Consider the following 25,503-nt stretch of genomic DNA (forward strand, 5'->3'; position numbering starts at 1 on the left):
GTGAGTGAGAGGGTATGTGGAGTATATGTGTGAGTGAGAGAGGAAATATGAATTGTAAGAGGGAAGGGTGTGTCTGAGGGAGAAGAAGGGTTTGTGAATTGTGCGAGACAAGCCAGACAGGGAGTATGTGAAGAGCATTCTTTGTCTCGGTCTGGTCCCTTGGGGGCTGCCGGCTCCTCCTGCTCCCTCGCCAGCTCTTTGCAGACAGGGATTGCTGCGCTCTGCCTGTTCCGTCCCTGTGGTCGCTGTTCTTTCAGCACCTCCACCCTGTCCTGCGTTGCTCCTCAACCAACCCCATGGAAGGTAGACACTGGACACTGCCGCTGGCCAGTAGTGTCTTTCTCCTGTTTCTTGCAGGTAAGTTTGCCTTTTCCACCTGTTGCAGATTTAGTTTAATGGGATCAGATCTACTGCAGTGTGTGTAAGGTTATTTCTGACCTGTCTGATGTGCATTCCAGTGTTTAAACTAATTAAACACAAACGAGACAATTCCCAATATATTCTGGTCTTGGAAACTGAGAGTAACGGTTTGGGAATAAATATCTTTCAGTTACTCTCAAATTCAGTTTCTAGATCTGTTTTCCATCCATTTGGTGTTTGAAAGATTCTGAATCCAAGTCCAAATTTTTTTTGTGCACAGAAAGAACACAGTCCTGTCAGTAGTGCTTTCATTGACTGGTTGAGCTTTCTATCATTCGAATAAACGCTGTTTCCAACAACCTCCCTTTAACCAGGTGTCCTGTCCTCGGAAGCAGAGAGAAGCCTCTATAAAAAACTCTTCAACAACCACAATCCTCACATCCGACCGGTGGAGAACCAGTCTAAGGCGGTGGAGGTTCGGTTCGAAGTATCCCTATCTCAGTTACTGAAATTGGTACAGTAGCCTATCCATTCTCACAGTGCTCTCTGTCTGTCTGTCTCTCTCTCTCTGTCTCTCACTCTCTCTGTCTCTCTCACTCTCTCTCTCACTCTCTCTGTCTCTCTCCCTCTCGTCTTGGTCAATTGTGTAATCGGATTAAACCCTAACAAGGTCCTCAAGTTGATCTGAATATTTCCGTTCGCAGGACGAAATCAATCAAATTATGGAGACCAATCTCTGGCTGAAACATGTGAGTGTTTAGATTTGGTTGTGTTGACTGGTTATTTTCACAGCCAAGGGAGGTTGAACATTTGGGTATCTGATGAAGAATTACTGTCAGTGTCAAAATCGCCAACTCCCCCACCCAAATCCCAAACTCCCCCAAATCCCCAACTCCCCCAATCCCCAACTCTCCCAAATCCCCAACTCCCCCAATCCCCCAAATCTCCAAATCCCCAACTCCCCACCCAAATCCCCAACACCCCCAAATCCCCAACTCACCCATATCCCCAACTCACCCATATCCACAACCCCCCCCACCCAAATCCCCAACTCCCCAACTCCTCCAAATCCCTAACTCCCCCAAATCCCCAACTCCCCCAAATCCCCAACTCCCTGAAATCCTCCAAATCCCCCAAATCCCCAATGCCCCCAAATCCCCAACTCCCCCAAATCCCCAACTCCCCCAAATCCCCAACTCCCCCAAATCCCCAACTCCCCCAAATCCCCAACGCCCCCAAATCCCCAACTCCCCCAAATCCCCAACTCCCCCACTCCCCCAAATCCCCAAAACCCCAAATTCCCAACTCCCCCAAATCCCCAACTCCCCCAATCCCCAAATCCCCCAAATCCTCAATCCCCCAAATCCCCAACTCCCCAAATCCCCAACTCCCCACCCAAATCCCCAACTCCCCCAAATCCCCAACTCCCCCGTCCCCCAAATCCCCCAAATCCCCAACTCCCCCAATCCCCAAATCCCCAACTCCCCCAAATCCCCAACTCCCCCAATCCCCAAATCCCCCAAATCCCCAACTCCCCCAAATCCAACTCCCCCAATCCCCAATTCCCCCAACCAACTCCCCAACTCCCCCACCCAAATCCCCAACTCCCCCAAATCCCCAACTCCCCCGTCCCCAACTCCCCCAAATCCCCAACTCCCCCAAATCCCCAACTCCCCCAACTCCCCCAAATCCCCAATCCCCCAAATCCCCAACTCCCGCAAATCCCCAACTCCCGCAAATCCCCAACTCCCGCAAATCCCCAACTCCCCCATCCCCCAATCCCCCAAATCCCCAACTCCCCCAATCCCCCAAATCCCCAACTCTCCCAAATCCCCAACTCCCCAACTCCCCCACCCAAATCCCCCGTCCCCCAAATCCCCAACTCCCCACCCAAATCCCCAACACCCCCAAATCCACAACTCCCCCACCCAAATCCCCCACTCCCCCAAATCCCCAACTCCCCCACCCAAATCCCCAACTCCCCAAATCCCCCAAATCCCCAACTCCCCCAATCAACTCCCCAACTCCCCCAAATCCCCAACTCCCCTAATCCCCAACTCCCCGTCCCCCAAATCCCCAACCCAACTCCCCAACTCCCCCAAATCCCCAACGCCCCTAATCCCCAAATCCCCAACTCCCCTAATCCCCAACTCCCCCAACCAACTCCCCAACTCCCCCACCCAACTCCCCAACTCCCCTGTCCCCCAAATCCCCAACTCCCCCAAATTCCCAACACCCCAAATCGCCAACTCCCCCAAATCCCCAACTCCCCCACCCAAATCCCCAACTCCCCTAATCCCCCAAATCTCCAACTCCCCCAACCAAATCCCCAACTCCCCAAATCCCCCAAATCCCCAACTCCCCCACCCAAATCCCCAACTCCCCCGTCCCCCAAATCCCCAACTCCCCCAAATCCCCCAAATCCCCCAAATCCCCAACTCCCCAAACTCCCCCACCCAACTCCCCAAACTCCCCAACTCCCCAACTCCCCCAAATCCCCAACTCCCCCACCCAACTCCCCAACTCCCCCACCCAACTCCCCAAACTCCCCCACCCAACTCCCCAAACTCCCCCAACTCCCCCAACTCCCCCAAATCCCCAACTCCCCCAACTCCCCAACTCCCCCACCCAACTCCCCCAACTCCCCCAAATCCCCAACTCCCCCAAATCCCCAACTCCCCCAAATCCCCAACTCCCCCAAATCCCCAACACCCCCAAATCCCCAACCCCCCCAAATCCCGAAATCCCACAAATCCCCAACTCCGCCAAATCCCCAACTCTCCCAAATCCCCAACTCCCCCAAATCCCCAACTCCCCCAAATCCCCAACTCCCCCACCCAAATCCCCAACTCCCCAACTCCCCCAAATTCCCAACTCCCCCAAATCCCCAAATCCCCCAAATCCCCAACTCCCCCAAATCCCCAACTCCCCCAAATCCCCAACTCCCCCAAATCCCCAAATCCCCCAAATCCCCAACTCCCCCACCCAAATCCCCAACTCCCCCAAATCCCCAACTCCCCCAAATCCCCAACTCCCCCAAATCCCCAAATCCCCCAAATCCCCAACTCCCCCACCCAAATCCCCAACTCCCCCAAATTCCCAACTCCCCCAAATCCCCAAATCCCCCAAATCCCCAACTTCCCCAAATCCCCAACTCCCCCAAATCCCCAACTCCCCCAAATCCCCCAAATCCCCAACTCCCCCACCCAAATCCCCAACTCCCCCAAATCCCCAAATCCCCCAAATCCCTAACTCAAATTCCAATTGAATCCAATTCATGGTTGCCACAAGAGAGACATACCAGATCTGAGCCAAAAGGCACAGCAGATATTACACTTGATCTTCTCAGCCTCTCAAGTGCCAATCCCGATCCTGGGGAATGTTCTCCGTGGCCCTGGTTCTAGCCCATTCATGGTTGTGGAATTGCTCCGGGAGCAACGCTAATTTTGCTGTCGTAGAATTCCAGAGATTCTCTCCTGGCGTCAACACTTAGGGCTGGATTCTCCGATTGCCGACGCCGAAATCGCGTTCGGTGATTGGCCGGAGTATCCGTTTGTACAGCGAAATTGGGGACGGCGCTCCAGATGCTCCACCTCCTCTAAATAGCGTCATCGCTGAGTACTCCGCACGTCATTAGGACGGCCTCAGGACGTCACCTGAGGCCCTCCCCTGATGTCCCGCCCCAGATGGGCCGACTTACCGATGGCTTCGATCGCGTGCCCTCTGAGTTTTCATCAGCCTTTCGTGGCGGCTGCAAATTGTGTCCAGTGGCGCCGCAGTCGGGGTGCGGGGGGAGCCGGCGGGGGGTGGCTTCAGCAAGGGTTGGGGGACTAGTGGGGGGTGGGCCGGGGTGGCGAAGGGGGTTACGGGGGGCACTATCTGGCAGGCCGGGTCCACACCGGCGCCATGTTGTACGGCACGGCCGCCGCAGGTCGACGTTGTGCGGCCACGAACCCGACCATTCTCCGTCCATATCTGCAGGTAAATAAAGCCGGGGGCTTTACTTACCACTGGTGCTAGCCCCCCACCAGGCTGAGCATTGGTGCAGGGGTGCCGCCACCTTTTTGGTCAAAAGACCAGACGCTTCCTCCAGACATTACCTCAAAATGAGAGAATCTTGCCCTGTATGTTTGAGGCCAAAACATTGTGGGCGGGATTTACTGATCAACCCGCCGCGTGTTTTTCAGCGGCGGTGGTAACCCGCCAGCGGGGTTTACCGACTCCGCCGTTGTCAATGGTATTTCCCAATTACTGCACCCCTCTTATTCGGGAAACCCACACGCCGGCATGTGGCTGGAATATTTGCCGGCACAAACAGCCGGTAGATCGCACCCTGTATGTTTGAAGCCAAAACATTGCGTGTTTTCAAGAAGCAGTTAGACATTGCACTTAGGGCAAAGTGGATCAAAGAATATGGGGAAAGGTGGGAACAGGCTATTAGAACATAGAACATAGAACAGTACAGCACAGAACAGGCCCTTCGGCCCTCGATGTTGTGCCGAGCAATGATCACCCTACTCAAACCCACGTATCCACCCTATACCCGTAACCCAACAAACCCCCCTTAACCTTACTTTTTTTGGACACTACGGGCAATTTAGCACGGCCAATCCACCTAACCTGCACATCTTTAGACTGTGGGAGGAAACCGGAGCACCCGGAGGAAACCCACGCACACACGGGGAGGACGTGCAGACTCCGCACAGACAGTGACCCAGCCGGGAACCGAACCTGGGACCCTGGAGCTGTGAAGCATTTATGCTAACCACCATGCTACCGTGCTGCTATTGAGTTGGATGATCAGCCACGATCATAGTGAATGGCGGAGCAGGCCCGAAGGGCCGAATGGCCTCCTCCTGCTCCTATCTCCTATGTACCAACTCAAAGGGAAGGACTCACAAAATTAAGGAAGGCTGGGATGGGCAATGGGTGCCAACCTTGCGACACTAACATCTGTGAACAAATAATAATTAAAGACGGATCAGGTCACGTGAACATTGAATCCATGAGTGCTCCCAGGAGCATTGTAATATTTAACAAAGAATATGTTTGCATCTTTTGGGTAGGACAGAACATTGGGAGTCAAAACCTCAGTAAGAAAAATGTAATAATGTGACTGACTCCAGCAGGATTTAATTAATTTTATCTTACAGTTGGAAGGAGGACATTGATTTTCCATTCAACTAAAGGCTGCTCATTTCATGCACGGTGGCAGTAATATATTGGTGATGTTTAAATAATTAGTAAAACTTACATTTCCAATTCAAAGTGATAATAACATCATTCAAAGACACTCAACTGCAAACAAGCCATTTCTTAGCAATTCCACATGTCAATAATACTTGTTTATGTACAAATATATTCAAGAATAATCACTGGTGAAGCGTCAGTAATACTGTTCCGATCACAGCGTAGTATCGTGGAGCTTAATCTCCCTCCAGTTTCCCACAGTCCAGCCAGGAAACAAGTTCCTCTCCAGCCGCTTATTCGAGCATATGGGAGACCTTCAATTACACACAAGGTCTTGTGGTCACCAGCCATCCACTTCCCCTCATTTTTTTTTTTTAAATTTAGAGTACCCAATTATTTTTTCCAATTAAGGGGCAATTTAGTGTGGCCAATCTACCTATCCTGCACATCTTTGGGTTGTGGGGGTGAAACCCACACAGACACGGGGAGAATGTGCAAACTCCACACGGACAGTGACCCGGGGCCGGGATTTGAACCCGGGTCCTCAGCGCCGTAGGCAGCAATGCTAACCACTGTGCCACCGTGCTGCCCTACTTCCCCTCATTTTAAGCTTCCCCCATTTTGATACTCTGTTTAAATTTAATAAATCCCATTAATCTTTTTCCCTCTTTCATGGCGAAATGTCACAGAGCAGAAACACCAACTCTCTTTGTCTCTCTCCCAATGCTGCCTGGCATGCTGAGGATTTGCAGCATTTTCTGTTTCTATTGCGAACAGGACAGACTTGAGCAAGACAGTGTACATATTTTCTAATTTCCTGTGAATCGCTGGAGATCCACTGTGGCGGCACGGTAGCACAGTGGTTAGCACCGTGGCTTCACAGCGCCAGGGTCCCAGGTTCAATTCCCAGCTTGGGTCACTGTCTGTGCAGAGTCTGTACGTTCTCCCTGTGTCTGTGTGGGTTTCCTACGGGTGCTCCGGTTTTCTCCCACAAGTCCCGAAAGACGTGCTTGTTAGGAAATTTGGACATTCTGAATTCCCTCTCTGTGTACCTGAACAGTCGCTGGAATATAGCGACTAGGGGCTTTTCACAGTAACTTCATTGCAGTGTTAACGTAAGCCTACTTGTGACAATAAAAAGATCATTATTAAAGCTTGAAGGTTACAAATACTTTGTTTAGTTGCCTTCTGGTACACTATTACTGACACGGCCAAAACTCCAGCAATCTGAGCCAGGATGTTGTGGTTTCAGACACACATTCCAGGTCAACACTCCATAAATTCTATGATAATTTCAAATAACTGCAACTCCTGTCCTGGCTAATATTTAGCTGTCAATCAAAGTCACTGCTAAAAATAGATTGTCTGGTCATTATTGTATTGGTTTTTTAAAGTTTTTCCAATGAAGGGGCAATTTAACGTGGCCAATCCACCTACCCTGCACATCTTTGGGTTGTGGGGGTGAGACCCACGCAGACACAGGAAGAATATTATTGCATTGTCGTCAGTTGCGTATAAATAGGCTGCTGTGTTTCTCACATTGAAACAGTGACTAGAATGCAACAGGACAGGCTATTCCAATGGTAGACCAAATAGAAAAGAATGATGAAAGGCTGAAACTACAACAGGGCCATTTTAAAAAGCTATCCATGTTATGGTTTTGAATGTATAGTATACAAAAAAAGCGCTACATTCAACAATTTACCACGTTTGTGAAACATTTGGTTTCCTAAAAGTGTCACTTCTCCATCACAACCAAATATAGAAAAACGTTATCAGGCAATTATTTTTGCAGCAGATTTATTACTATACATTAATTGTGAAAAATTGAAGGGAAGTTTATTGGGATACATTGAGAGCCTGCCTCGTCACATAACGTATTAACGTCACACAGGTGTCACAAAGGCTATACCTATGTCATACATAGTTCATTCACCAAACAATTAAACTCTGACTGACCTCACCATGCACAGTTTATTCACCAAACAATTAAACTCTAACTGACCTCACCATGCACAGTTTATTCACCAATTAAACTCTGACTGACCTCACCATGCACAGTTCATTCACCAAACAATTAAACTCTAACTGACCTCACCATGCACAGTTTATTCACCAATTAAACTCTGACTGACCTCACCATGCACAGTTCATTCACCAATTAAACTCTGACTGACCTCACCATGCACAGTTAATTCACCAATTAAACTCTGACTGACCTCACCATGCATAGTTCATTCACCAAACAATTAAACTCTAACTGACCTCACCATGCACAGTTCATTCACCAAACAATTAAACTCTAACTGACCTCACCATGCACAGTTCATTCACCAAACAATTAAACTCTAACTGACCTCACCATGCACAGTTCATTCACCAAACAATTAAACTCTAACTGACCTCACCATGCACACAATTCATTCACCAAACAATTAAACTCTGACTGACCTCACCATGCACAGTTCATTCACCAAACAATTAAACTCTGACTGGTCTGACCAACAATAATTTTATGCGCCAAAAAGGGCAGGTTCACCTGGAGAGCAGAGTTATGGATCACAGAAATATTCTGTTACAGGAAGGTTTGTCAGCAGACTTGCCTTGAGCCAATTCTTGCACCTAGTGGACGTCTGTCACACACACAGTTGTCAAGTAGATTAGCTACATGACACCACATCCCAATGGGAGCTCAGCAATGCTCCTTGCTATCCATCTATCCTCATGGACCAATCAGATTATTGGAAAAACATATTAAAATTTGCAACACTTATGCAACTAAGCTTTTCACAGTAACTTCATTGAAACCTACTCGTGACAATAAGCAATTTTCATTTCATTTTTTCATTTTTTTCAACTAATTCAGCAAAATTGTGGGCATTAGATTAAGACGTTCCTTGAATAGGACATTTCATACAAAGATATTACATGTTAAGACCATAAGACCATAAGACCATAAGACATAGGAGTGGAAGTAAGGCCATTCGGCCCATCGAGTCCACTCCGCCATTCAATCATGGCTGATGGGCATTTCAATTCCACCTACCAGCATTCTCCCCGTAGCCCTTAATTCCTTGCGACATCAAGAATTTATCTATCTCTGCCTTGAAGCCATTTAGCGTCCCGGCCTCCACTGCACTCCGCGGCAATGAATTCCACAGGCCCACCACTCTCTGGCTGAAGAAATATCTCCGCATTTCTGTTCTGAATTTACCCCCTCTAACTCTAAGGCTGTGCCCACGGGTCCTCGTCTCCTCGCCTAACGGAAACAGTTTCTTTGCGTCCACCCTTTCTAAGCCATGTATTATCTTGTAAGTTTCTGTTAATGGATTGATCTGACAAACTGCAATTTCACTGCATTTGTTGGCCTCCACATTCTCCCCTCTGAAAACGTGAGGAAATTCAAAACTGTCCGGATCTTAACTCATGCCAAGTCCAGTTCCCCTCTCATCCCTGAGCTCGCTGAATAACATTGCCTCCCAGTTAATTAAAGTTCTCAACCTTGTTTGCTTATCCCTCCTTATCTCCGTAATCTCCTCCAACCTCACGACCAGCCAAGATATCTACACTCCCCTGATTCTGGTCTCTTCTGACTTTCCAGATATATTCCCCCTCCCCCTCCCCACTGGTGCCCTCACTGACCCCATCGCCTAGCTCTGGATTTCCTAGCTTACCCCTCTCTGTCTCCCTTACAGCAGCTTTTTAAAACCTACGTCCCTGACCAAACCTTCACTCATATGATTCGCTGTCACCTGATGTGTCTCGGTGTCCTACTTTGTTTTAATGTTCCTGTGGAGTGCCTTGGTTATCTCATTACATTGAAGTTGCTACATAAATATAAGTTGCTGTTGTTGCCGCAGGCATCACAGGCCACAATTGACTTCATGCGATGCCTGTCACCTATTTTCTGTTCTTCGTTTTTGCCTTCCTCAGGCCTGGAATGATTATAAACTCAGGTGGGATCCGGCTGAATACGGAGGCGTCGAGATAATTCGAGTTCCTTCTGAAAGAGTCTGGAAACCAGACATTGTCTTGTATAACAAGTAAGCAACGGAGGAACGTGGGGTCAAATTAACCAATTACTGGCAGAGATGAATGATCATGTGTGCCACCCAATCGCAGCAGAAAGTAACATTAGCATTGTTGGGGCCCTGCATTAGATGGGCAGCATGATAGCCGAGTCGATAGGCAGCACGGTGGCCTAGTGGTTAGCACAACCGCCTCACGGCGCTGAGGTCCCAGGTTCGATCCCGGCTCTGGGTCACTGTCCGTGTGGAGTTTGCACATTCTCCCCGTGTCTGTGTGGGTTTCACCCCCACAACCCAAAAATGTGCAGAGTAGGTGGATTGGCCACGCTAAATTGCCCCTTAATTGGAAAAAATAATTGGGTAATCTAAATTATAAAAAAAAATGATAGCCGAGTCGTTAGCACTGTTACCTCACAGCTCCAGGGTCCCGGGTTCAATTCCTGGCTTGGGTCACTGTCTGTGCGGAGTTTGCACGTTCTCCTCGTGTCTGCGTGGGTTTCCACCGGGTGCTCCGGTTTCCTCCCACAAGTCCCGAAAGATGTGCTTGTTAGGTGAATTGGACATTCTGAATTCTCCCTCTGTGTACCCGAACAGGCGCCAGAATGTGGCGATGAGGGGATTTTCACAGTAACTTCATTGCGGTGTTAATGTAAGCCTACTTGTGACAATAATAAAGATTATTATTATGATAAGCAGACACACATGTTTGCAGTGTAATCCCAAATTGGGACAGAATTAACTGCTCTCAGATGTGCTATTGATGGGAATATTAGGGACTTTCAGGGAAAAATCAGGGCTCCAGCAGCCCAATGATCCACAGTTATTTTTTATTCAATAATGGGATGTGGGCATCGATGGCTAGGCCAGCATTTATTGCCCATCCCTAATTGTCTTCGAGAAGGTGGTGCTGAGCCGCATTCCTGACCCGCTATGTGGTGTAGGTCCACCCACCGTGTTGTTAGGGAGGGAGTTCCAGCGACAGTGAAGGAACAGCCGATATATTTCCAAGTCAGGGCAGTGAGGGGCTTGGAGGGGAACCTCCAGGTGGTGGGGTTCCCATGTGTGGAAGTCAGTCAGATGAGGCTCTCATTTCAAATGGCCCAGTGTCCAAATGAGGCTGGGATACCCAAGCTCTCCCAGTGTCCGAGGAACTTTCCCCCAACGTACGTCAGTGCGGTCACAGGAGGAAATTCCTTGGGCTCAAAAACAACTGAACATGAAATTTGAATACACTAAAAAATTAGCCTTTCTTCTACCCAACATCTCCCGTACCAACCTGTCCCATGATGCACCCAACACATCGAGGCACTTGAGAAGCCATGAGCTTCCATACTACCATGACTTAGAACATAGAACATAGAACAGTACAGCACAGAACAGGCCCTTCGGCCCTCGATGTTGTGCCGAGCAATGATCACCCCACTTAAACCCACGTAACCCGTATACCCGTAACCCAACAATCCCCCCATTAACCTTACACTATGGGCAATTTAGCATGGCCAATCCACCTAAACCGCACATCTTTGGACTGTGGGAGGAAACCGGAGCACCCGGAGGAAACCCACGCACACACGGGGAGGACGTGCAGACTCCACACAGACAGTGACCCAGCCGGGAATCGAACCTGGGACCCTGGAGCTGTGAAGCATTGATGCTAACCACCATGCTACCGTGAGGCCCCTTGATGAGTTTTATCATCATTAGGGGCGGCACAGTGGCTAGCACTGCTGCCTCACCGCTCCAGGGTCCCAGGTTCGATTCCCGGCTGAGTCACTATCTGTGTGGAGTCTGCACATGTCTGCGTGGGTTCCCTCCGGGTGCTCCGGTTCCCTCCCACAGTCCAAAGATGTGCGGCTTATGTGGATTGGCCATGCTAAATTGCCCTTAGTGTCCAAAAAATGGGGGTTAAGTGGGGGTTACTGGGTTACGGGGATAGGGTAGATACATGGGCTTCAGTAGGGTGATCTTTGTTAGGGCCGGTGCAGATTCGATGGGCTGAATGGCCTCCTTCTGCACTGTAAATTCAAGATGTATGTTCTATGATCTATGATGTGGAGCAGGCATATTCATAGAATTGAACAGAGCACATTGGCTAGGCAGTAAAGAATCAGACCATGCGGTCCAACTAATCTGTGTTAGTGTTTATACTCTACACAAATCTCTTTCAAACGCAGCCTTGCATCATCCCTTTCTACAGTACTCCCTTTAACCTTGAGTACCTGTCTAGTTTCCCTCTGAAAGCATCTGAGTAAACTGTCTCAACCACTCCCTCTGGTGGTGAGTTCCATATCCTGACCACTCTGAACAAAAACATTTCTCCTGTTTCCCGATTGGAATTATTGTTTATGGTATACAGAATGGATCTATAATTTAATGTGGGACAGTTACAAAGTTATTGGATGCATCCAATATGAAGGATCGAATCAAAGTGTCGTCAAAGGATATAACGTAGAACTGGCTCGAAAAGACAACATTAATGAAAAAGTTATTGTCTCTAGACTTCCTGCAGTTATTGTTTTAGAATTAACGTAAGATAAAGCGACAGTTTAGAGGTGATTCGATCCATTTTATTTTGCTGAAATCAACCAGACAAAAATTCTGCCAGAGTACGATTGAAGCAACATGACATTTATAGGAACGTTAATTCGCATTAAAATCAATAAATTATTCTGCATGAGCTGCGCACTTAATGAGACCGGGCACCCATTTCATGAATAAGAAATATAATTCCCTTTGCATATTGATTTTCTCGCAGACGTTCTGTAAAAGTGATCTTGTTCAAACCCCAGTGTTTTTTTAATGCATGAGATCCACGGGATCGAATAACCAGGCCGGATTTGTTGCCTCTTCCTTGCGTGCAAGTTTATGGGCCATTTCCAAGGGCAGTTAAAAGTCAACCACATTACCGTTGGCCAAACCAGGCCAGGAGGGCAGGTTTTTTTCCCTAAAGGATATTAGTGGAACAGTTGGAGTTTTTAAACAAAAGAATTGGATGATCAGTGCCCAAATTCCATTCAAAGGCAGCAATTTAATTTTAAAGTGCTCCCGGATGGTTTGTGAAGAGGTGCAATTAGCAAAAACTCCCAATGGTGATTAGTCATCTAACAAGCATGATGACTTGGGTCAGCTTCTAACTGGAAACTTTTTTAATGATCCCGGAAGGGTGGCACAATGGAGGGGCACGATGGCACAGTGGTTAGCACTGCTGCCTCACAGCGCCAGGGAGCCGGGAGACTGTCTGTGTGGAGTTTTTTTCTGTAACCCCATAACCTAATCTACACATCCCCAGACACTAAGGGCAATTTATCATGGCCAATCCACCTAACCTGCACATCTTTGAACTTCTTGTTGAATGTTTTTTTTCTTGTGGGAGAGTCTTGGGCCAGGGAGCATAATCTCAGAGTAAGGGGCCACCCATTTCAGACAGAGATGAGGAGAAATTTCTTCTTCATAGAATAGAATAGAATAGAATCCCTCGAGTACAGAAAGGGGTCATTCAGCCCATCGAGTCTGCACTGATCCTTTGAAAGACCACCCTACATGGGCCCAATACCCTGCCCTGCAACCTCACCCTTAGGGGCAATTTAGCATGTCCAGTCCACCTCTTTGGGCTGCACATCTTTGGACTGTGGGAGGAAACCAGAGCACCCAGAGGAAACCCACGCAGACACGGGAAGAACATGTAAACTCCACACAGACAGTCACCCAAGGTAGTGAATCTGTGGAATTCTTTACCACAGAGAGCTGTCGATGCTGGGCCGTTAAGTATGTTTAAGGCTGAGAAAGACAGATGCTTAATTGGTGAGGGAATCGAGGGTTATGGGGATTAGGCAGGAAAGTGGAGGTGACGATTATCACATCAGATCGTTCATGATCTCATTGAATGATGGAGCAGACCCGATGGGCTGAATGGTCATAAGCAATCCCATGCCACCAAGGTTGCCAAACTTCCAGGGTTGGCCTGGTATCTCCAGGAATTGAAGACACTGCTTTGTACAATCCTGGAGAAAACTCATTGTCGTGCTAAGCACACTGAGGTAACACGGGCTGCAACTGGATGCAGCTTTACCTGAAAGATACTCCAGACCTTGAAGTTAGTTGAATTTGATTTATTGAACCTGTCAGTTAGCTCAGTTCTTTGAGAGTTCGACTCTCTGTGTGATTACTCTGTCTGACTGAACCAGACTAGCTCTTAGCCACGTGCTGTAGGTGTTATGTGATATATACACCTGACTCACTCTGCAGATGTCCCCAGTGGAAAGAGGCGGAGTGTGAGCGCCTCGTGCCTTTTATAGTGGGAAACCACTCCCAAGTGTTCTGCCGGCTGATTGGTTATGTCCTGTTCTCTGTGTTCAATAGCTGCCTGTCTGTATTTCATTATGTGCATGTCTGCATATCATGACACTCATGAGGGACATTTGAAAAAGATTGTATCTTTTTGGCCATTTCTTTGAACATTCCTCTTTACCAGATGTAAAAATATTGAGGGTGTGGGGGGGTGGGGGGGCGCGGGGGTGGAAATGTGTTTGGTTGAGTATTGCGTGCAGTTCTGGTCACCTCATTATGGGCAGCATGTGGAAGCATTGGAAAGGGTGCAAAAGAGATTTACCAGGATGCTGCCTGGATTGGAGGGTAGGTCTTATGAGGAAAGGTTGAGGGAGCTAGGGCTTTTCTCATTGGAGCGAAGGAGGATGAGAGGCGACTTAATAGAGGCTTATAAGATGATGAGGGGGATAGATAGAGTGGACATTCAGAGACTATTTCCTCGGGTGGATGTAGCTGTTACAAGGGGGCATAACTATAAGGTTCGGAATGGGAGATATAGGAGGGATGTCCGAGGTAGGTTCTTTACTCAGAGAGTGGTTAGAGTGTGAAATGGACTGCTAAACTGTTACTGGATAGGCACATGGAGCACACCAGAATGAAAGGGAGTGGGATAGCTTGATTTTGGTTTCGGACAAAGCTCGGCACAACATCGAGGGCAGAAGGGCCTGTTCTGTGCTGTACTGTTCTGCTGTACTAATTCCCCGATTGGATGATGCTAGTTTGTCAACCAATTCTTTGCTAGAGCAATTGATAAAATACGTCAGCTTCTCCAGAATAGTTCCACAAGTTCCATTGTTCCAAACATCTATTTGTTTTTCCTTTAAAAGATCCAGTGATCTCTGCCCAAATCACTCCCTGTGGTTATATATTCCATGTTCCAACAATTATCTTTTCTTCTAATTTCTTCTAATCTCTAAATTCCCTATCTCTTTTTAAAAAAAATTAAAGTCGCCAAATTTTTTTTTTTTTGCAATTACGGGGCAATTTAGCGTGGCCAATCCACCTACCCTGCTCATCATTGGGTGGAGGGGTGAGAGCTGCGTGAGGGAGAATATGCAAACTCCACACAGACAGTGACCTGGGGCTGGGATTGAACCTGGGACCTCAGTGCCGTGAGGCAGCAGAGCTAACCACTAGGCCACCATCCTAACTCCCTATCTCAATAACAATTTGATATTGATCACTTGTGGCTTAGACTGGGACTTTTTTTCCCCTGGAGCGTAGGAGGCTTAGGGGTGATCTTAGAGGTCTATAAAATAATGAGAGGCATAGATAAGGTAGATAGATAGTCAACATCTTTTCCCAAAGGTAGGGGAGTCTAAAACTAGACAGCATAGGTTTAAGGTGAGAGGGGAGAGATACAAAAGGGTCCAGAGGGGCACTTTTTTCTCACACAGGGTGGTGAATGTCTGGAACGAGCTGCGAGAGGCAGTAGTAGAGGCGGGTACAATTTTGTCTTTTAATAAGCATTTAGAAAGCTATATGGGGAAGATGGGTATAGACGGATTCAGGCCAAATGCGGGCATTTGGGACTAGCTTAGTGGTAAAAACTGGGCGGCATGGACAAGTTGGGCTGAAGGGCCTGTTTCCATGCTGTAAACCTCTATGACTCTAAAAAATACTTCCAGTCAGAGGAAATAGATTTTTCTTTATTAACTCTGCTAACTCTCATCTTAACCACCTCTGCTTAAGTACCCACTCAAATTACCTACATTTCAAAAGAACTTCATCGAGCTGTGAAGCATTTTCGAACATACTGTGGTCATGAAGGGCACACTTAGGGCAGCAGGGTGGCACAGTGGTTAGCACTGCTGCCTCACGGCGCCGAGGTCCCAGGTTCAATCCTGGCTCTGGGTCACTGTCCATGCGGAGTTTGCACATTCTCCCCGTGTCTGCATGGGTTTCGCCCCCCCAACCCAAAGATGTGCAGGGTAGGTGGATTGGCCACGCTAAATTGCCCCTTAATTGGAAAAAAATAATTGGGTACTCTAAATTTATTTTAAAAATGAAGGGTACATTGCCTGTTCTCACTTCCTTTGCACGAATTTATCCTCACCACTTTGTATTTTGTGCCTTTAAAATGTTGTCCTTCCCGATTGAGATCTCTATGAATTCCCATTTTAGCTGCACTGTGCATAAGACAGCAGCTGGACCTTCACTGCCTCCTTCAAAGCACCTCTGACAATGCAGCACTCTCTCAGTGCTGAGTATTAACCTGGACTATGGGTGGGGTTTGGGCTATGACCAGAGAACTGTAGAATCCCGACAGTGCAGAAGGAGGCCATTCGACCCATCGAGTCTGCACCAATCCTCCAAAAGAGCACCGTGGCTAGGTCCACTCCTCCGACATCCTCATAACCCCATCTAATCTTTGGACAGTATGGGGCAATTTTAGCATGGAAATCCACCAAACCTGTACATCTTTGGGATTTTGGGGGGGGGTGCAACCCATGCAGACACGGGGAGAATGTGCAAACTCCACACGGACAGTGACCCGGGGCCGGGATCGAACCTGGATCCTCGGCGCCGTGAGGCAGCAGTGCTAACCACTGCGCCCGCCCAGAAACACTGCAACTCACGGGTGGTATTCACAGCGGAATCTATACAATGCAGTAGGCCATTCAGCCGATCATGTTTATGCTGGCTATCTGAAAGGGTCAAGGTTATCTCCTCACATCAGGAAGTTGTAGTTAGTAAACCAGAAATAAGTCAAAATGTATTTGAGGTGGGTGGGGTGGGGTGCAGGAAGTTGTTGAACATTGGAGCGATGACCGATAATTGCATTCATTTCCTTTGTGACCCAGTGCGGTTGCCGATTTCCAAGTGGATGAGAAGACCAAGGTTTTGGTGAAGTTCGATGGCAACATGACCTGGATATCACCAGCCATATTCAAAAGCTCCTGCAGGATGGACCTGTCTTATTTCCCCTTCGATTACCAGAACTGCAGCATGAAGTTTGGCTCCTGGACCCATGACAAAAGCAAAATCGACTTGGTCTTGACTGGTAACGAGATCAACAGGTTGGACATCTGGGAAAGTGGTGAATGGGCAATTATCGCTGCCCCAGGTTACAGGCACGAGATCAAGTACAACTGCTGTGCTGAGATATATACAGACATAACCTATTCCATGTACATGAGGCGAATGCCTCTGTACTACACCATCAACATCATCGTCCCTTGCCTGATGATCTCTTTTCTGAGCATCTTGGTTTTCTATCTGCCCTCTGACTGCGGACAAAAGATAACTCTAAGTATTTCAGTCTTGCTTTCCCTCACAGTGTTTCTCCTGGTCATTACCGAAAGCATACCATCCACGTCTCTGGTCATCCCTCTAATTGGGGAATATCTGCTCTTCACCATGATCTTCGTGATCCTGTCGATTGTTATCACCGTTTTTGTGCTCAACATCCACCACAGAAGCCCCTCGACCCACACCATGCCGGCCTGGGTGAAAGCCGTCTTCTTGAAGTTGCTGCCTCGGGTTCTGTTCATGACCAGACCCACAGCCGGTGGGGACGCGCAGAAGACCCTGACGCCGAAGATTCTGGAGAGCTCCACCGAGCTCACCTGCATCAAGGGTTTCGGCAAATGTTCTAAACGTAGATGCTCAAGGGATGTCCTCTGCTGCCAGGACTCCCCCTGCGGCTGCTGCAGATTCGGTAAAGCGAAGGACCGGGGCGCAGGCACGAATTTGAGACAGAGCTCCGGCACGGAGGGCCTGCTCGCAATCTCCGCCTTCTCCGCTGAAATTCAAGAAGCTATTGAGAGCGTTACTTACATTGCAGAAAGTATGAAGCAGCAGAACGAGTCCAAGGAGGTGAGAGAGTGTACTCATATATTCTTATTACACAAACACACACAAGGGTAGGGGGGGTGGGGTCACAGGTGTGAGCGGAGTTCTCATGGCCCTGCTAACCACACGATCTGGTCCTGTCCGAGGATGATGAGCTGTTGGGTCTCCTTCTTGAGAACCCTGTTAGCGATTCTTAACATTGATCTGGGGCTGTGTCGGTGGGTGGCCATTTTCAGGGTGTCGGACTCGCCGTGGTTACGGACCGAGGGGGTGAAGGCGGATGGTCTGCCCTTTGCCTCGTTGATAGCCAGAGGCGAGTTCTGCTGGGATGGAGATTTTCCGCTCTGCCCAGTGCCTTGGCTTGGTTGGGTGACCTCATATAACTTTTATATCTGGAAAGGTTTGTACACAGTTAGGGGGCCAGTGGAGGGGTGGCGGCCATTAATTTCCTACTTTAAAGAGTTAGTCACAGTGGTGGAGGATGTAGTTATTATTATTGTGGCCGGTTAGTTTCGTCTTTCTTTGGGTGGGGTTTAGATGATTGGTTGTGCGTATCTTTGCAATATTATACTACGCAATATTCCTTTTCTGGGCTGTTTGGTGTTTACGTGGTGTTGGTTATGAAACTTTTAAGGGTGGCATGTGGCGCAGTAGTTAGCATTGCTGCCTCACAGCACCGAGGACCCGAGTTTGAATCCCGGCCCCGGGTCACTGTCCGTGTGGAGTTTGAACATTCTCCCCGTGTCTGCGTGGGTTTCACCCCCACAACCCAAAGATGTGCCGGGTAGGTGGATTGGCCACTCTAAATTGCTCCTTAATTGGAAGAAAAATTATTGGGTACGCTAAATTTATGAAAATAAAAAAAAATGAAACTTTCAGTAAAAATATTCTTTAAAAATCACACACAAGTGGTCAAGTATTCAGGTGAAGTAGGCTTTGAGAGTTGAGTGTAATTGAACCAGGGAAGCAATCCTCATTTTAAAGCCACATATCTCAGAATCACAGAATTGTTACCGTGGAGGAGATCATTCAGCCCATCGTCTCTGTACCGACTCTCCAAACAAGCATCATGACTTAGTGCCCTTCCCCTGCCTTCTCCCAAGTACCCCTGCACATTGTTTCTATTCAAATAATCATCTCATTCCCTCTCGAAAGCCTCGATTGAACCTGCATCCACCTCACTTCCAGGCCGTGCATTCCAGACCCCAACCGCTCGCTGTGTGAAAGTAATTTTAAATCTGTGTGTCTCGTTAGAATTTACAGTGCAGAAGGAGGCCATTCGGCCCATCGAGTGCACCGGCCATTGGAGCAAGCACCCTACCCAAGCCCACAGCTCCACCCTATCCCCATAACCCACCCAACACTAACGGCAATTTATCATGGCCAATCCACCTATCCTGCACATCTTTCGGGACTTGTGGGAGGAAACCGGAGCACCAGGAGGAAATCCACGCAGACACGGGGAGAACGTGCAGACTCCACACAGACAGTGACCCAAGCCGGTAATCGAACCTGAGACCCTGGAGCTGTGAAGCAATTGTGCTAATCACTATGCTACCGTGCCGCCTATAAATGTTCTCGATCCTTTTATGAATGGGAATAGTTTCTCCCTGTCTACTCTGTCCAGCCCCTCATGATTTTGAACATCGCTATCAAATCTCCTCTCAGTCTTCTTCTCTCCAAGGAGAACAGTCCCAATCTCTCCAATCTATCCTCATCTCTGGAATAATTCTGTCCTTCATTCTACATATTTCCATTATAAATTCTTCTATTCATTTCTCTATGTAAATTTAGCATGTTGTAATGACCAAAGCAAAATACTGCAGGCACTGGAATTCTAAAATAAAACAGAAAAAAATCCGGAGACCCTCCACAGGCAGCAACCGTGCAGAGGGAAGCAGAGATAGCGTCAGAACCAGAACAATTCAGAGGCACAGGAAGACTCTCAGCAATACTGAGGCAGGGAAAGGACAGAAGGGGGAAGACAGAACAGGGGAGGTCTGTGACAGGGTGGAGAACACGAGAGGTTAAATTAGGACTGTAATTATAGAATTTACAGTGCAGGAGGCCATTCGGCCCATCGAGTCTGCACCGGCTCCTGGAAAGAGCACCCTACCCAAGGTCAACACCTCCACCCTATCCCCATAACCCAGTAACCCCACCCAACACACTAAGGGCAATTTTGGACACCAAGGGCAATTTATCACAGCCAATCCACCTAATCTGCACATCTTTGGACTGTGGAAGGAAACCGGAGCACCCGGAGGAAACCCACGCACACACGGGGAGGATGTGCAGACTCCGCACAGACAGTGACCCAAGCCGGAATCGACCCTGGGACCCTGGAGCTGTGAAGCGATTGTGCTAACCACCATGCTACCGTGCTGCCCTTAATTGCCCCACCAGTCCAGTGATGTTACAGCTTTCTGTTGAAGGTATAATTGCAGTGTGACAGGATTACATAGCAGTTTTACTGTAAATGTGGACCTCTAATTTATAACAGGAAAAATTGATAAAGTGTGTGCAGACGCAATATTTTAATATATTTATAATCATGTTAAGGCATTAGTACTTTGAATTATAAAAGTAGGGAATATTGTCAACCAAATTGAGAGGGAAAATGATACCTAAGTGTAGCGCTTTAGGGAAATTGGTGTAATATGCATTATGGATAGAGGCTGAGCTCGTTATCTAACTCTTAAGTGCCTGTGGGAGCTCAGAGTCCCGGGTGGTCCTAATTCATAATGTTGTCACCAAACTATAAGACAGTAATAGGTGCATAATCTTCACACGAACTGAAAGAATTCAACAGGACAAACTGAGATCAGTGGGCACTTTCAGCAAAGCATTGCTTCCAATACAAGAAATCCTCCAATATAAAGGGGGCAGGAAATTTCAATGGCTTCTGAGCATCATCAGAGCAGGAATCCTTCCTTCCTTAATTCCGCTGGCACGATCTGTCTCCTGGGCTGGATCTTTGAGAAGTCTTCCCGAGTCCTGCTTCTTTCATCAAAAGGTCAAAATTAAGACCGGTGGCAGAAAGGCTTTCTTCAAAGTGTCACCAACTCATAGAATGGACTTCAGGTTAGAGTAGCAGAGAGGGAACCCTGGAATCACTTATTTATTTATTTTTTTAAATTTAGAGTACCCAATTCTTTTTTTTCTCCAATTAAGGGGCAATTTAGCGCAGCCAATCCACCTCGCCTGCACATCTTTGGGTTGTAAGGGCGAGACTCGCGCAGACACGGGGAGAATGTGCAAACTCCACACGGACAGTGACCCGGGGCCGGGAGCTGAATCATTTGTAAGACAAGTTGAGCGAGGGGCAGGAATGTCTTTCCGGGTGCCTTTGTGTAGGTGAGTTGCAAGGCTTTCGCTTATTGGGCCAGATCTTCCGATACCAACAGCGACGAATGTCCATTTTTCCCATCTAATGTCTGTTCTCTGTGACCTTCTCCCCATTCATTCAGCTCTCCTTTCGGAAGCACATTTCCTTTGAAGTCTGGCTCCTTTTTCATTACACTATTAAAAGTCTTCTCCTCCTTTTTGTTTCTGCTTCCCTATTGTTGGGAATGTGCCTGTAACCAGGAAACTAGGGCGGTACTGTAACACGGTGGTTAGCACTGTTGCTTCAGAGCACCAGGGTCCCAGGATCGATTCCCGACTTGGGTCACTGTCTGTGCGGAGTCTGCTCTTTCTTCCCGTATCTGCGTGGGTTTCCTCCGGGTGCTCCGGTTTCCTCCCACAAGTCCCAAAGACGTGTTTGTAGCTGAATTGGACATTCTGAATTCTCCCTCTGTGTACCCGAACAGGCGCCAGAGTGTGGCGACTAGGGGATTTTCACAGTAACTTCATTGCAGTGTTAATGTAAGCCTACTTGTGACAATAAAGATTATTATTATAAACCATGTTGTCCACAGCAACTAATTTGGATCACTCCTGTGCATGGTAGGGCATTGTCCTTTTGACGAGAGAGACCGTGACCAATTGCTTTGAAGAGTCAATGGTACAACTTCAACAAACGCCCGTGTAAAATGGTAATTAAAAGACGTCCTCTTAGAGCTTGGGAGTGAGACACTCAATCAGGAAGTACCCTTTGTAAGGGATAAAAATCAAAGGTGAAATTCCATCAAATGAACATACTGGAGACATTTTCATTCTGTACTGAATGGCGAAAACATGTCTAAGATTAATTATCAAAATCTATTTAGTAAATTGATTAATAGCCGATTTCAAAAGACAATTGGATGGGCACTTGGAAGGAACATGGCTAGAAGGGGAATGGGACAGACTGGATTGTTTCACAGAGACTGGATGGGCCAAATAACTTATTTCTGTGATGATTATAAGAACCTCTTTAAATGCACAAAGAACTGCTTCTCTTTTTAAGTGATTTTCTCCTCCCTCACCTCCGCTCCCCGAATTCCATATGCACAAGTTGCCATCTATTGGTGAAGGTTTGTACTGCACATGTCACAGTCTGCAAATCTGCAGCCGAAGCTGCTATCTTTAATTAAAACTGTGCTGAGTCACTGCGGGAAGCATGGCATTTTCAAAAAAAAAACATCACCATCTACTTCACCTTTTTAATCAATAGGGTTATGTTTCAATGGTCCTGTTTCATACTCGGTTCGGTGGTGTGGTACAGACCCAGGGTGCAATGTGCCAGTTTTGCCAATTTGAGCTCAGCTGGGTCTCAGCCAAGGCAGTAGCACAAATGCAGCTGTTGGCACAGTATGGCCGACGGTACAATCATTTATGGTTTCTGTTTCTGAATGATGTCCTGTTGGAGACTGTGCCTGACCATCAACAAGAATTGATTCAATTGTGATGCCTTCACAGTGGAACAGCAAAACTTACGGTGGCATCCAGAATTGCCACTTCGGCGATGTACCAAGGGACAGCGAGTTAAATTGTACCGGATAGCTTGAGTAGCAGCAAAGGGACAGTGTAGAGGGAGCTTGACTCTGTATCTATCCCCGTGCTGTACCTGTCCTGGGAGTGTTTGATGGGGACAGTATAGAGGGAGCTTTACTCTGTATCTAACCCCGTGCTGTACCTGTCCTGGGAGTGTTTGATGGGGACAGTGTAGAGGGAGCTTGACTCTGTATCTAACCCCGTGCTGTACCTGTCCTGGGAGTGTTTGATGGGGAGAGTGTAGAGGGAGCTTTACTCTGTATCTAACCCTGTGCTGTACCTGTCCTGGGAGTGTTTGATGGGGACAGTGTAGAGGGAGCTTTACTCTGTATCTAACCCCGTGCTGTACCTGTCCTGGGAGTGTTTGATGGGTACAGTGTAGAGGGAGCTTTACTCTGTATCTAACCCCGTGCTGTACCTGTCCTGGGAGTGTTTGATGGGGACAGTGTAGAGGGAGCTTTACTCTGTATCTAACCCCGTGCTGTACCGATCCTGGAAGTGTTTGATGGGGACAGCGTAGAGGGAGCTTTACTCTGTATCTAACCCCGTGCTGTACCTGTCCTGGGAGTGTTTGATGGGGACAGTGTAGAGGGAGCATTACTCTGTATCTAACCCCGTGCTGCACCTGTCTTTCGAGTGTTTGATGGAGACAATGGACTTTAAGAGTCCCTTCTTAAGTTCCACCCTTCTCCAGGATGACATAGCCTTTCACCATTCACTGAATGCTTTTAAATTAATTTAGTTCTAACTCCCCAAATCTCTCTCTCTGGGTTGCACTGGTGAGCAGCAGGTCAGCTCACTTGCTGTTTTCTGGCTCCATCTCTATTAAACATGGGTAACTTTCTGAACGGCCACTTTCTTTTAGGTGTTCTGCCAAGCTCTAAAGACCAGCATTTTAGTTACATTTCCTTCACAACAATAATCTTCCCAATGCTAGTTAGCCGGCACAAAACCCTGTACTGTATCGGTCTTGGGAGTGTTTGACAGGGCAGGTGGGTGAGCTTTATTGTGTATCTGATCTGTTGCTACAGCTGTCCTGGGAACAATTATAAATTCAGTCTCATCATTTCTGATTTTTCTCTTTATGGTACTCGACTCAGATACAGGATGATTGGATGTACGTTGCTATGGTGATCGATCGACTCTTCCTGTGGATCTTTATCCTGGTATGCATCTTAGGAACAACAAGTTCTTTCCTACAACCACTGATTGCAACACACGAGTTATGAATGTCACAAATGGGTATGTTGCCGTAAATACAGATAACCTTTATTACTGTGTGAAAGAGCCAGTCAGATACCTGGTGGCACTATGCACAGAGGGAGAGAAACTAAAGATGCTAAAGAACACCTCTCCTCCCTCTTTGTCTTTCAGATACCGGCCGTACCCTGCTGCAGATTGTTTTTAAGCTTAATATTAAAAAGGGCCAGTCACCAAGTGCTGCATGTAATAAATAGGTCATCAGATTTGACCACCCGAGTTACTGTTCTGCAGACCAACCTGCACAGGATGGGAGAGAAGGGGAAATCAGATCAGGGAGTCAGTGTGATGGGGATCATAAAAAGGTAATAACTGGCTAGTGCACCTCTCAGGCTCCAAACACCACACCGTGTCTTATATCAGAGACAGAAGATAGTTACCAAGTTCAAGAAGCAAGCATTTATTTATAGTGAACCACCTATTACAGAGCTGAGCCACACCAACCAGGAACAGAACTGCCTCTATCTTGTCCTGTGCCCAGAGAGAACTGATCGTTACTGGATCAGAACATAGAACATAGAACAGTACAGCACAGAACAGGCCCTTCGGCCCTCGATGTTGTGCCGAGCAATGATCACCCTACTCAAACCCACATATCCACCCTATACCCGTAACCCAACAACCCCCCCCCCCCCCCCCGAATTGGAATCATAACCCACCTGAGTATGGGAGGCTCAAAATCATCCCGCGAGTCCGACTACTGCCCCAGGACTCAAAACTTGCAACCGACTGGACAAAGCATGTCATCTCAAGGGGAAATTGAGAAATACAAATAGAACCCCACCCCTTTCGGTACAACTGGAAGATTTCTGACTGCTGAACTCTACACTCATTCCCATAGGTAATCACATACAGCCCAGGAGGTCACTCTGGCCCTGATTAATGGCTTACAGAACATTATGCATGAGGTGATCACTGCCTAGCAAGTGTATGTGTAAAGGGCAGCACGGTGGCACGGTGATTTGCACTGCTGCCTCACAGCACCAAGGTCCCAGGTTCAATCCTGGCTCTGGATCACTGTCTCTGTGGAGTTTGCACATTCTCCCCATGTTTGTGTGGGTTTCGCCCCCACAACCCAAAGATGTGCAGGCTAAGCGGATTGGCCACGCTGAATTGCCCCTCAATTGGGTACTCTAAATTAATAGAATAAAAGAAATAGTGTGTGTGTGGACGTCAGCTGAGGGCTGCATTAGGCTTGTGTGTGAAGGCCCCCCTGGTCAAACAGCCTGCTGTCTTGGTTCACTGGGCAGCACAGTGGTTAGCACTGTTGCTTCACAGCTCCAGGGCCCCAGGTTTGATTCCCGGCTTGGGTCTGCGTGGATTCCCCGCGTTCTCCCCGTATCTGTGTGGGTTGCTTCCTACAGTCCAAAGATGTGGTTAGGTGAATTGGCCATGCTAAAATTGCCCTTAGTGTCCCAAACATTGGGCTGGGTTGCAGGGATGGGGTGGAGGTGTGGGCTTAAGAGGAGTGCTCTTTCCAAGGGCCTGTGCAGACTCGATGGTCCGAATGGTCTCCTTCTGGGCTGTAAGTTCTATGGCCTAATGGGCTTGTAGACATGATGTTTGAGAAACTGTACCATGGCATGCAAGAAATACGGCACGTAGACAGCTAACATTCCGGAGAGTA

General features: G+C 47.8%; 1 protein-coding gene across 1 annotated transcript; it reads left to right on the forward strand.

The window, feature by feature from the left end:
- Positions 1–233: 233 nt before the first annotated feature.
- Positions 234–24,389, forward strand: LOC119956785 (neuronal acetylcholine receptor subunit alpha-3-like). Its single transcript, XM_038784197.1, has 7 exons — positions 234–357; positions 735–874; positions 1,065–1,109; positions 9,484–9,593; positions 16,709–17,723; positions 23,717–23,858; positions 23,991–24,389. The coding sequence occupies exons 1-6, from the start codon at positions 297–299 to the stop codon at positions 23,843–23,845; spliced, it is 1,500 nt and encodes a 499-aa protein (XP_038640125.1). The 5' UTR covers positions 234–296; the 3' UTR covers positions 23,846–23,858; positions 23,991–24,389.
- Positions 24,390–25,503: the final 1,114 nt, after the last annotated feature.

This window comes from Scyliorhinus canicula, chromosome 24 (assembly GCF_902713615.1).
Source record: "Scyliorhinus canicula chromosome 24, sScyCan1.1, whole genome shotgun sequence".
NCBI lineage: Eukaryota > Metazoa > Chordata > Chondrichthyes > Carcharhiniformes > Scyliorhinidae > Scyliorhinus > Scyliorhinus canicula.

Excerpts from the sequence above, each read along its gene's own strand:
- LOC119956785 (XM_038784197.1), top strand. The coding sequence starts at position 297 with ATGGAAGGTAGACACTGGACACTGCCGCTGGCCAGTAGTGTCTTTCTC. Across the intron at positions 875-1,064 it reads TATCTCAGTTACTGAAATTG|GACGAAATCAATCAAATTAT; the intron begins GTACAGTAGCCT and ends TTCCGTTCGCAG. Across the intron at positions 17,724-23,716 it reads AGCAGAACGAGTCCAAGGAG|ATACAGGATGATTGGATGTA; the intron begins GTGAGAGAGTGT and ends TACTCGACTCAG.